The following is a 12,382-nucleotide window of genomic DNA, read 5'->3' as shown; positions in this document are numbered from 1 at the left end:
TCTCCAAGCAAAATCTATACAGCTCAATAAATGTCAATCCTTTGGCCTAATTTTTTCCCCCTCCTTTTGCCTGCTGCTTTTATTAGCATTTCCTCGCTTTCTTCTGCTAAATTCAATTTGTGCATACTACTTTAGAGGAACCTGATTGAAAAGCGAGCATGAGGTCATCTGAAACAAAGGAGAAACAACAACAACAACAACAACAACAATAGTAACAACCAATCTCCAGAAAGCCTTTAGCTAATAAAAAGGATTTTCTCTGCATTTTTTTATTCGTGTTAACACTCGCCGGAATGTCGTATTTACAAATATACAGGCACCACTTATTGTAAAATTCTTACTGAGAAACCAATCAGAACATAATTTACAATGCTCCCTTCTCAGGGCTGTTTTTTCTGCAAAGGAAGTTTTGCAACTCAGCAGCCTTGCAAGAGGACTCTTTTTCCCCCACAGCTAAGGAGGACTTTTTCCTCCTTCCTTCCACCTTTCCGTCTCAAGAGGCACTGGTTGAAATATTTTTAGAAGCTGCAAGCATCGCCCTCACCTTGGCCATAAGATCCTGCAACAAACACAAAAGAGGCATAAAACGAAATCAAGTCAGACGGCAATAATAACCAAACCAACCTTTGGCAAAGGTTTGCTGAGGATCTCTTCAACAGAGCAAGCATACTTCTTACCACCCAACCCAGCAATTCCACCTTGCCAAAAGAAGGGGATATTTGCAACTCAGGACTGAACTGTGGGGTCCTCGGTGCTCTCTGACCTTGATGGATTTTCTTGCAGATGTTTCATGACCCAACTAGGTAACATCACCAGTGCTAGAAGGGAGGGGGATGGTGGTGGAGGAGGAGGAAGACCGTGGGGTCCTTGGTTGCTCTCTGAGCTGGGTTGTTTTCTTGCAGATGTTTCATGACCCAACGAGGTAACATCACCAGTGCTAGAAGGGAGGCGGGCTTGCTTTCTGTCTGTAAGGTAAAAGTTAAAGGTTCCCCCGCACATGCGTGCTAGTCGTTTCCGACTCTAGGGACCGGTGCTCATCTCCGTTTCAAAGCCGAAGAGCCAGCGCTTGTCCGAGGACGTCTCCGTGGTCATGTGGCCGGCATGACTAGACGCCAAAGGCGCACGGAACGCTGTTACCTTCCCACCGTAGTGGTCCCTATTTTTCTACTTGCATTTTTACATGCTTTTGAACTGCTAGGTGGGCAGAAGCTGGGACGAGTAACAGGCGCTCACTCTGCTACGCGGCACTCGGGATTCGACCCGCCAAACTGCCGACCTTCTGATCGACAAGCTCAGCGTCCTAACCCACTGAGCCACCACCGCGTCCCTCTGTATCTCAATACAATTTCTCCAATCAAGGAACTCAATAAATAAAAAGCTTAATCAAGGAATGATCAAATACTCCCCCCAAGGAGAAAAAACCACTCCCTTCTAGCACTGATAAGGTTCAGTAACAAAACGTCTGTTAAGAAAAGAACCGAAGAGCCCAAGGGCTCCACAAATCCACCTCAATGGAGAAAATGTAAAATGGAAGGGCAAGTACTGTAGCTTCCAGTCTGCTTACAAATTCTGTCAAGGGTATCTAGCAGGCCAAAAAGAAAAAAGAAAAAGAGTATTTTAGGTAAGCTAAGTTTGGCTAGCCGTCTCATTTAATTGCTTGGGATGACTTGAGATTTCTCAAAAGGAGCCATTTTTAGGGCAACTCCTGAAAAGGTCAGAGAAAAACTCTTGTCAGATCAGAACAATTCTATCAAATCTGCCAATGCCCTTTTTCCAACGCTGGCTGTGGTTGAACTCATGTCTCACGTTTTATTTCTCACCGATTCCTAGATTCTACCTTGCAGGACGCCTATCTCCTTGAATCCTACTGTGCTCTCTTACAAATCTGGGAGTGTTTTTTTGCTCCAGAAAGAAATATTATGATAGCAGAAGGCTGGTTATAATCAATGCTGTAAATCATTACGTATAAAAACATAGAACGATTGCAGGAATTAGGTTATATCTAGTTTAGTGAAAAGAAGGACAGGACAGCAGTGTTCCAATACTTGAGAAGAGGAGGTCAACCTATTCTCCAAAGCACCTGAAAGCAACTCAAGAAGCAACGGATGGAAAATAATCCAGGAGAGAAGCAACCTAGAAATATGGAGAAATTTCTTGGCTAGTGAGAAAAATTAATCAGTGGAACGACTGGCCACCAGAAATTGCGGGTGCTCCCAACACTGGAGGTTTTTAAGAATAGACTGGACCACGTCTGAAATAGCCTAGGGTCTCCTGCTCAGCAGGGGATGGGACTAAATGACCTTCAAGGCCCCTTCCAATTCTGTAAATAACCGTGCAAAGCAGTTAACCAGCATTGTGTAACAAGACTTGATTTGCCCACATCTCTACATTTTGCAGAGAAATGTGGTTCAGCATATTATGTGAAGGTTTTTTGCAACTAGAGAAAGCAAGAAACTGGCTCCCAAAAATTCAAATGGCCAGTTTCAGTATGCCTGGAAATATTTCCTTGGCATGGCTGTGCTGCAAAATTGCTGGCTTCTGTCCAGCCACTCTGGAAAATTTAGCTAACAGGAGGACATCCAAGATTTTAACCACGGCTGTCACTAAAATGTTTACAACATTTTTGTAATGCAGAAAAGGCTTTCAACACACAGTTTCTTGTGCCCGTTTTCTAAACAAGGAAGCAAAAAACCCCCCCTATTCTGCGTTTCTTTTTCTCAGCAGTGAAAAAAAGAATCTTTTAACTGGTGGTCATTTCCCAAGGTTTGAAGTCAAAACTCCCTTTATGAAGCTTGACAGCTGTTTTTCATCTCACCCTTTGAAAGGTAAGCAGCCTCTTTTGACAGTGGCTTCAGTCATCTGAGTATCAAAAATCCTCTTTCTTTCAGAGAGGAAAGGGAACATCCATTCTGTGATCGCGCTTAGGAAAAATGGTGCAAATGGTTAAAATTCATCCATTGCAATGCCTCGAAATTAATGTATGAAGAAAAACTCCAAAGCATATTTAGAGACAATCCTACCAAGTCAAATTAAATTTGCAATAAACCCAAGATAAAGTGGTTTTATTTTATTTTTTTTAGGACAGGGAACCTGAACAGGGCGATTGCTACATTATTGTTTTCTTGACCAGGTTGCGTGAAGGAAAACTGAGACGGGGAGTTTATATGCGCTGTTCTTAGTGTGCTGAAGGAAAAATATGCCTATTTAAGCTACTTTCTAATCCTTTGACCAACCAAGGAAAAAAAACCTCACACATTGTTATTATATCCAAATCTGTAAAGGTAAAGGTAAAGGTTCCCCCACACATGCGTGCTAGTCGATTCCGACTCTAGGGGCCGGTGCTCATCTCTGTTTCAAAGCCGAAGAAGAGCCAGCGCTTGTCCGAGGACGTCTCCGTGGTCATGTGGCCGGCATGACTAGACGCCAAAGGCGCACGGAGCGCTGTTACCTTCCCACCGTCGTGGTCCCTATTTTTCTACTTGCATTTTTACGTGCTTTCCAACTGCTAGGTTGGCAGAAGCTGGGACGAGTAAGAGGCGCTCACTCTGTTACGCGGCACTTGGGATTTGACCCGCCAAACTGCCGACCTTCTGATCGACAAGCTCAGCGTCCTAACCCACTGAGCCACCGCGTCCCTTCCAAATCTGTAACTGAACCTTATCACAGTTTTTTCAGCGTCCTTGTTTTTCCACTGCTGTACTTAACAGCATAAGATAATTACTTTTAAAGTAATTACTCTGATAACTTTAATGAGGAAAAATGTTACAAAAAAAGGCAAGGTGTTGTGGGTTTGGGAATTGTCTAGATTAAAAGTACCAAAATGCCCATCACAACGAGTCAAGGAAGGGAGGTAGACGGATCCAAAAGACCCAAAGTTGCTTTTTTCAAAAGGCAAGTGGACTTTCTTGTTTTTTTTTTCCTTTAAAAACATTTTGCTTCTCATCCAGTTAGAGCCGAAGAAGCTTCTTGGATGTGAAGTGAAAGGTTTTCAAGGGGGGGGGGGGAGAAAACCCTTCCAAGTTAAGTTCAAGAAAGTCTAATTGCCTTTTGGAAAAAGCAACTTTGGGACAACCATGACTGGATGATAGGGACTCTCCGTAGATGATGGATCTAAGACTTTTTTTATATATATATTGCAAGGACCGAAAAGGAAGGAGATCAAAAGTCTACCATTGTTGGGAGCAGAAAAAAAATTTGTCTGTAAAAGAACCGGAGAAAGACATGGGTTTGAGACTGTTTTTTTTTTTTGGGGGGGGGGCTATACTCACTCATTCCTAATCACCAAGTGACAATCCAGTCTTTTCATAGACACCTCCAGTGATGGGAGCATCCACAACTTCTGGAGCCGAGTCGTTCCACCCCTTACTTGTTCTCAGCATTAAGAAATTTCTCCTTAATTCCAGGTTGCTTCTCTCCTTGATCCACTTGTTTCTTGTCCTGCCCTCTGGTGCTTTTGAAAATAAGTTGAACCCCCCCCCTTCCTCTCAAATACTGGAATACTGCTATCATGTCCCCCCCCCCCGGTCCTTCTTTTGTCTAGACTAGCCAAATCCAAGTCCTGCAACCGTTCTTCATGTATTTTAGTCTCCAGGCCTTTAATCATCTTAGGTTTTTGCACTTTTTCCAGACCGAACATCTTTTTTTGTAATGTGGTGACCAAAACTGGATGCAGTTTTCCAGGTGTGGCCTTGCTAAGGCTTTATAAAGTGGTACTAATGCTTCACGTGGTTTTGATTCTATGCCTCTGTTGATAATAACCAAGGATTGTGTTTGCTTTTTTGGCTGCTGCTGCACACGGCTGGCTCACGTTTAAGCGATCGTCCACTGGGACCCCAAGGTCACTCTCACAGTTGCTGTTTTTGAGCGAGGTCCCACCTCATCTGTACTTGTACCTTTGGTTTTTCCTGCCTAGGGTGTAAAACTTTGCTCTTCTCCCCATGAAATTTCATTTTTTTTTATTATTTTAACCCGACACCCCACAAGACGAGCAAGAACTGCAGTAATAGCAAAGCCTTGTAAAATCCAGGACACGTTTAGTTGTACCTGAGTGATTTTGCTCTGAACGGACGACACAATTGCCGAAGAGATTTGGCCCTCTTTTTCCAAAGGAACTCCCCTGAAAATTTGAGAAGTAAAGAAGAAGAAGAAGAAAAAGAAATAATTAGCCGGGTTAAGTCGAGCAACTGCAATTAAACATGAAAAACAGAAGAACGGTGGAATGAAGGAAACTGGAAGGTTTTTGCATCCTGCATTTTTCAGGAAATTAACGCGATTAGTCTGCCTTTTAGACATCTTGTAAGATCACTGGGGGGAAAAAAATATAATCAGAGGAAATTTTAGGTTGGACTCCTGACACAAGGCCTGGACCCTCTCCCCCTGTAAATTCTCATCAGTGGTGCATCCTTAACGGGCATCTTCTCGACAAATATTCCCATGGAATTAATAATTAAAATTAAGCTACTTCTGCAACATTTGCCGATGACCAGTTTTCTCAAGACAACACCAGGCTGCACCTTTTTTTTTTTGGCAGAGAAACAATTCCCTGGAACATCTCCCAAAATAAAGGGGGAAAAGAAGAAGAAGAAGAAGAAAAACAACAACCCCATTCCGGGGTTTTCATGGAAATGCGAGAAAATAAAATTAAAAACGCAGCTCTGAGAGACGAGCCAGGCAAAGCTTCAAAGGGGAAATCGGATTCCACGGACAGCCAGCAAAAACATCTATTCATGCCAAACCCTTCAAATTGATTTGAGATGTCAAGAGCCAACGCGAGGCTTTCAAATAACTTCAGAGAGACTGCAATGCCATTCAGAGATTCGACGGTCTCCGTGCGGTTTTCCTGTCTTAAAACTTGGTTGGGACTTTCTTTCCAACTAGGGACAAGGATGGGGTGGGTGGGAGAGATGCCGAATGGATTCTTGGAGAATGGAAGAAACAGCTGGCCAGGGAGGAGTTTGATGGCTTCCACAAACTCTGCTGAGGAGAGAGATTTGAGCTGCTCTGGGCTTTTCTCTCCCTCTGCTGATAGAATGTGCTTAGGCAGGGTTGCTAAGGAAGAGAGAAAAATTCGAATTTACTCTGATGCTCTTCTTCACATTTTTTTTCCTCTTTCTGGCACGGACTTTAACAAAACAGCCCAAATCTTTTTCGGATACCTGGGTAACTTTTTAATTTTTTTTAAAGGGAATATTTCAATAATTTTATCAAAATAAGTTGTTGATGCGACTCAGATGAAACTCTGCAGGGTTAATATCTTGGTTCATGTCCTCTAAAGGATCTATCATCCTTATTGTTTTAGTTCATTCTGCCCGCCTCCAAAAATGAAGCGGCTGTAAGTATTCTGATGCTTCCGTACTGATCTAATCCTTCTCCAAATCGAATTGGAGAAGATTGAACCTTGTTTGCTGCTGAAAATGAATCTTGCCACAGTCGAATTTCCTATTAAAATCAGACTGGAGGTAATAGATGTCAGTCAGGGGTAACAAAAGATCAAGTTGGAATTCCTGCATACAGGTCTGTCTGTCTGTCTATCTCCAATCTCCATCCATCCGTCTACCCACCCACCCAACCTATCTATCCATACAAGTCTGTCTGTCCATCCCCAACCACCCATCCATCCTCACCTATCTATCCATACATGTCTATCTACAATCTCCATCCATCCATCCACTCATCCGCCTTACCTATCTATCCATGTCTGTCTGTCTGTCCATCTCCAATCTCCATCCATCCGTCCGTCCTCCTTACCTATCTATCTATACATGTCTATCTCCAATCTCCATCCATCCATTCACCCACTCAACCTATTTATCCATACATATCTCCAATCTCCATCCATCCATTCACCCACCCAACCTATCTATCCATACAAGTCTGTCTGTCCATCTCCATCCATCCATCTTACCTGTCTATCCATATATGTCTATCTCCAATCTCCATCCATCCACCTGCCTTATCTATCTATCCATACATGTCTGTCTGTCCATCTCCAATCTCCATCCATCCGTCCTCCTTACCTATCTATCCATACATGTCTATCTCCAATCTCCATCCATCCATTCACCCACCCACCCTATTTATCCATACATATCTCCAATCTCCATCCGTCTACCCACCCACCCAACCTATCTATCCATACAAGTCTGTCTGTCCATCTCCAATCTCCATCCATCCTCACCTATCGATCCATACATCTCTATCTCCAATCTCCATCCATCCCTCCATCCCTCCCCACCTCTGCAAGCAGAAGCATCACACAAAAAATATTGGTTTTCCGCCGGAGGTAAGCAGGTTGTTCTTTTTCCTTTCCTAAGCAGGAGAGCATTGAAAAAACCAGCATGTTTTCCTCGCACTTCAACTCCACCAGCTGAGCCCATCGACAGAGCTACTGTATCTACCTAAACCTTCTTCAACTCCTCTCCGGTATTTCACGAGACGCAGGAGGGAAGTCAAACAGGTAACCAGCTGAACAACCGCAGTGCACCTTTGTGATGCTGCAGCATTTAAAATTCTAACATGCTCAATGCCTGCTTGCCGCGTTCGGCCCAAAGGTTTGGAGAGGAAAAGTGAACCGAGCTTGGATTATCATTATTATTTTTGCTCTGGCTGGCAGAGAATCAGCAAAGCATCCCCCCACTTTTTAATCATTATTTGCTTTCTGATTTTGGGTTATTTATACGCTCGGCCGGAATGGGGGCTCTTGGGGGCTCGTTACCCAGAACGCTCTTGGCTGGATCCTCGACTCTCCACAGGAGAGATGCTGGCTGAGTGGCTGGAATTCTTATGGGCGGATGTTTTTCCTGGGGAGACGGAAGGCGAGTGGGATCTTGCTTTGGACTTCGCGTGGGCGTGCAGCCACCTCTTCTTCTTTTCGTGGGGGCTTCTGAGAAGGAAACAGGAACACACAGCACAATCCCGTTAAGTCTAAAACAGGCCAAGAAAAAACAAACCAACCAAGCCCAAAACCACGGCTTGCCCTCTCGTTTTAATCTTCTCTTTCACATCAAAAACGACTTATTTTTAATTTACTTATTTTCCCTAAGGAGCCCCTGATTGTCGGAAGAGTTTCTTCCAAACCCAACTGTGCAAGTCGGGCCCAGGTGCCAGATGAAAACAGGAAGACCCTGGAAAATTCCAGGCGTTCCATTTTAACTTTTGCAAGCTCTGGGGGAACGGTGTGAAAATGCCGGCTGCTTCCCGGAAGGCACAAAAAAAAAAATTGTCTCAGGAATAGAGCCAGCTCCTCCCCCCCCCCGGGAGGAAAAGCTGCTTTTGCAGCTCTCCCAAAATAAGCACCATCTTACGGAGGGTCTTTTGCTGTCCTCCTCCACGGGCGGTCCTCGAGTTACGGCAGGTCGCTTAGCGACCGTTTAAAGTTCCGATGAGCTTCCCCCCCAGAGCTACTTATGACCCAGTTTCGGAGTTTATGGCCTGTTTATGGCTGTTTGCAGCATCCCATGGTCACGTGACTGCGATTTATGATTTTCTTTTTTTAAAAAACAAATAAACCTTAAATAGGTGTTTACTTCTGGTCTCCAGCAAAAAATGCCCACTGGGAACAAGAGGTGCACTTAAAGCCCGTGGTGTTTGCTTGACGGCTGCTGCAAAACAGATCACGTGGTAACCTGCTTAACGACCAGCATGACCAGTGGTGGGATTCAGCCGGTTCGCACCGGTTCGGCAGAACCGGTAGATAAATGTTGTTGATGTCGTGGTTCCGATAAATGAGACAGTTCAAATAAAATGCAAACATTGTTTATCTAAAAAGTCTTAATAATGAAACGAAACATTGGCACTCATGGAGGGATGCCAGAATCTGAAATCTCCTCCCCCCCAAACCCATCATAACACACACACAATCCCCGCCCTTATCTACACGTCATAAATCACATTATCCAATCAGTTTTACATATGAGGTTTCACTTCCCATTCTGTACGCGGGCTTTTCCAATCTTCTCACAACATCCGAGTAGATTTCCTCCCCCCCCCCAAAATGAAGCAATTAAAGTAACAGGCTGTCTGTTATATTGTCAGTGCAAAAGCATGTCAATGTTTGCAGCACTGACAGTTGAGTTCGGAAAACCGGCTGAACCCACGCTGCTTCCGGAAGTCTGTTCTAGGCCTCAGAGGCAGCCTCCCAGGGCTAGAACGGCCTGTCGGAAGTACGTGGATGTTACTTCCGTAAGTCAGTTCTAGGCCTTGCGAGGCCTGGAGGAGGCTTCCCAGGCCTAGAATAGCCCCCAGGGAGTGCATGGATGTCACTTCCGGAAGTCTATTCTAGGCCTTGGAGGCGGCCTCCCAGGCCTAGAACGGCCCACAGGGAGTGCATGGATGTTATTTCTGGAAGTCCGTTCTAGGCCTCGGAGGCCTGGAGGCCTCCGAGGCCTAGAACAGCCGACAGGGAGTGCATGGATGTCACTTCTGGAAGTCCGTTCTAGGCCTTGGAGGCCTGGAGGAGGCCTGCGAGGCCTAGAACAGCCCACAGGGAGTGCATGGATGTCACTTCCGGAAGTCAGTTCTAGGCCTCGGAGGCCCAGATCTGCATCCACGCACAGAACCGGTTATTTGAATCCCAGCACTGAGCATGACTTACAAGTCTAATTCTGGGCTCAGTTACAATTGTAACTGGAGGACTACCTGTACTTTTAATCTCTGAAGGCATCAGCAACCACCCTTCCCTCTCAGGCAGAGTCACAAAATCGTACAGTTGGAAGGGATGTTAAGAGATTACATAATCTATCCCTAATTTGTCTATGTAGGAGGAGAGGCAGAGCCAGCCTGGGGTTGGAGTCAAGAAGGGAATCAGGCAGGCGTTGTTACATTCCCACAAATGGTCTAAGTCCAGCCCCTCTTGAATTCCATCCACCCTTGTCTGGAGCCAGTTTGGTGCTGATCATCAGTTGACTAGATTCTTGTGCAAAGGCTTGAGCAACAAATCAGATTAAGTGAAACTGAATGCGTGGGCCTGATTCTTCGCGCTTCATAGTACTTGATTTTCTAGACCACTTCAGGCAAGATGAGCATCCAACCTCTGTCTGACGCTCTGTAGCAAAGGAGATCTAACCATTTAGTCGGGGTGGCCAACTTTCGTACAACCAAGATGTTTCTCTTACTGTTTAGCTATAACCTCCTCCACTAAAGGAGAACATTTGTAGCTCAGAGTTGAAATGAGGAATCCTTGGTGCCCTCTGAGCTTGGTGGTTTTCTTGCAGACGTTTCTCGATCCAAAAATCAGCTCTGGCACTGATGGTTATGCCAAGTTTGGGTGACGAAACGTCTGCAAGAAAACCAACAAGTTCAGAGATCCCCAAGGACCCCACTGTAGTTTTGATCCATCCCGAGAGCCTGGTCAAGACGCATCTCGTACAGAAACCAACGTACTGCTTCTTGCACTGATGATCTTTTTAAAGTTTACCAATATGTGGCTGAGACTTAATATGCGCAACAGGGAATCTGCACCATAAACAACAGCTTTCTTCCTTTCTTCCCAGCCTGCATGAGGTTGCTTTGACCAGGTTGCACAACCAGCCAATGTAACCGAAAATTGCTGTTGTTAAGATGGCGATATTTTACAGAAAGCTCTCTCTTTACAGAAACGAAACAAGTGGATAAGCTAAACACTTGGCCGTCTACTGAGCTGTTGAGATAACACCCAGCCTTGTAGCTGGGAACATTTTCTCCCAATCGAAACAATATCCAATTCTGTTATCAACTGCAAACTTTCCTCCTTAATCTCCAGTCTCTACCCGGAGATATAAGCAGGGATAGAATGTCCACGCTTGCCGAAGAAGTAGGGAAAAAAGCATATTTCAGAGGAAGGAGTAGGTGATGCTTCTTATCTGACTCAAATCCCCAGGTTTTTTTTTTCTCTAGCAAAAAAATATGCCTCTTAGTACCTGTGTTTACCTGAAAATAAGACCGGGACCTTTTTTTTTTTTTGGCCTCCAAAAGAGGCACCAGGTTATAGCTATACCACTTGCAAAATTAAAAAAAAAGGAGGAAGATGGGATAAACACCAGAGAAATCAATCAGGAAACCAAGAAAAGATTGAGAGAAAGCAAACCCCAAACCGGGGCGGACGTGATGCGCTCAGATCGATGCATGCATGGACGGGTGACCGCAGCATCTGTTGCGGGTTATTGTGAAAAATTCATTAGTTTTCATTACAGGGAGGGAGGAGTGGGGTGGGTGGGGTGGGGGAGGAATTCGGGGTGGCTTAATTTACACCGGGACCTCCTTGCCCTCTGCAGACAAAGGAGGCAGCTCGGTCTCAGCTGCACGAAACGGGCCCTGTACCAAGCCTTGATAAACAGAGGTGACCCGATATATCATTATCACTCAACTCTGACTCTCCTCACACCAAGTACCCAAAAGCCCAATGTGCTGTTAACGTTATCCTATTTTAGAGTTGCACGCTCAGAATTGACAGGCCAGCAAAGGATGTTTTGAGCTGGCAAGGATGGCTATCCTAGAGACACTTTTAGAATAGAATAGAGCAGGAAGGGACCTTGGAGGTCTTCTAGTCCAGCCCCCTGCTCAAGCAGGAGAACCTATACAAATCTCAGAGAGGTTGCTTCTCTCTTTGGTCAGTTTCCAACCACTGTTTCTTGTCCTGTTTCTGTCATACGTCGAGGACTATCTGCACATTTCCAACATAGGAAGCTTCAGTGGTGTGCAGAAAAAGATAGCATAAATGTCAAATACAGGTAGAACAGAAGAGAGATGGAAGGGACCTTGGAGGTCTTCTAGTCCAGCCCCCTGCTCAAGCAGGAGAACCTATATCATTCCAGCTTGTTTCTCTCCTTGATCAGTTTCCAAACATGGTTTCTCATCCTTCCCTCTGGTCCTTTGGTGAATAATTTGACCCCCTCTTCTTTGTGGCAGCCCCTCAGATACTGGAAGACTGCTCTCAAGTCTCCCCCTATTCCTTCTTTTCTTTAGCCTAGCCCACAGGTCTGCAACCCACGGCTCCGGAGCCGCATGCGGCTCCCAGTCCTCTGCCATGTGCAGTCCAAAAAAAAAAAAAAAGTGGGACTAAAAAAGTTCAACCAATCAATTCAAATATGCAGGGTAGGTGCATATCTCGCCTTGGCTCCACTCTTCAGTCAAACCCTGTTCTGCACATGCGCACACATTTTTGGCGGCTCCCAGTTTTTCCTTTTGTGAGGGAACCGGTTCCGAGTGGCTCTTTCACTGTTTCAGGTTGCTGACCCCTGGCCTAGCCAAACCCAAACACTGATATTGAGGTGATGCTCTACCTGAGATTAAAGGCTCTTTTGGTGTGTGTGTGTGTGTGTGTGACAGAGAGAGAGGGAGAGAGAGAGAGAGAGAGAGAGAGAGAGAGAGAGAGAGATGGTAGATGATAAATGATAGATAATAGATT

General features: G+C 45.0%; 1 protein-coding gene across 8 annotated transcripts in view; it reads right to left on the bottom strand.

Annotated features, from left to right (window-relative positions):
• Positions 1-241: 241 nt before the first annotated feature.
• SFSWAP (splicing factor SWAP) overlaps positions 242-12,382 on the bottom strand; it is a 98,856-nt gene continuing 86,715 nt past the window's right edge. For 5 of the 8 annotated variants that reach the window (XR_014027914.1, XR_014027915.1, XR_014027916.1 and 2 more), the window contains 4 exons: positions 7,715-7,882; positions 5,044-5,116; positions 764-965; positions 242-559 (listed from right to left, as the gene is read on the bottom strand). Coding sequence is in view for 3 of the 8 variants with exons in the window: in XM_081339122.1 (XP_081195248.1) it covers positions 1,466-1,582; positions 5,044-5,116; positions 7,715-7,882 (358 nt within the window). In the remaining 5 variants the exon portion in view is untranslated. The other 3 variants (XM_081339123.1, XM_081339124.1, XM_081339122.1) reach the window with 2 other exon arrangements.

This window comes from Vipera berus, assembly GCF_964194415.1.
Source record: "Vipera berus genome assembly, chromosome: 14".
Taxonomy (NCBI): Eukaryota; Metazoa; Chordata; class Lepidosauria; order Squamata; family Viperidae; genus Vipera; species Vipera berus.
This window is presented reverse-complemented; position numbering and strand designations above follow the sequence as displayed.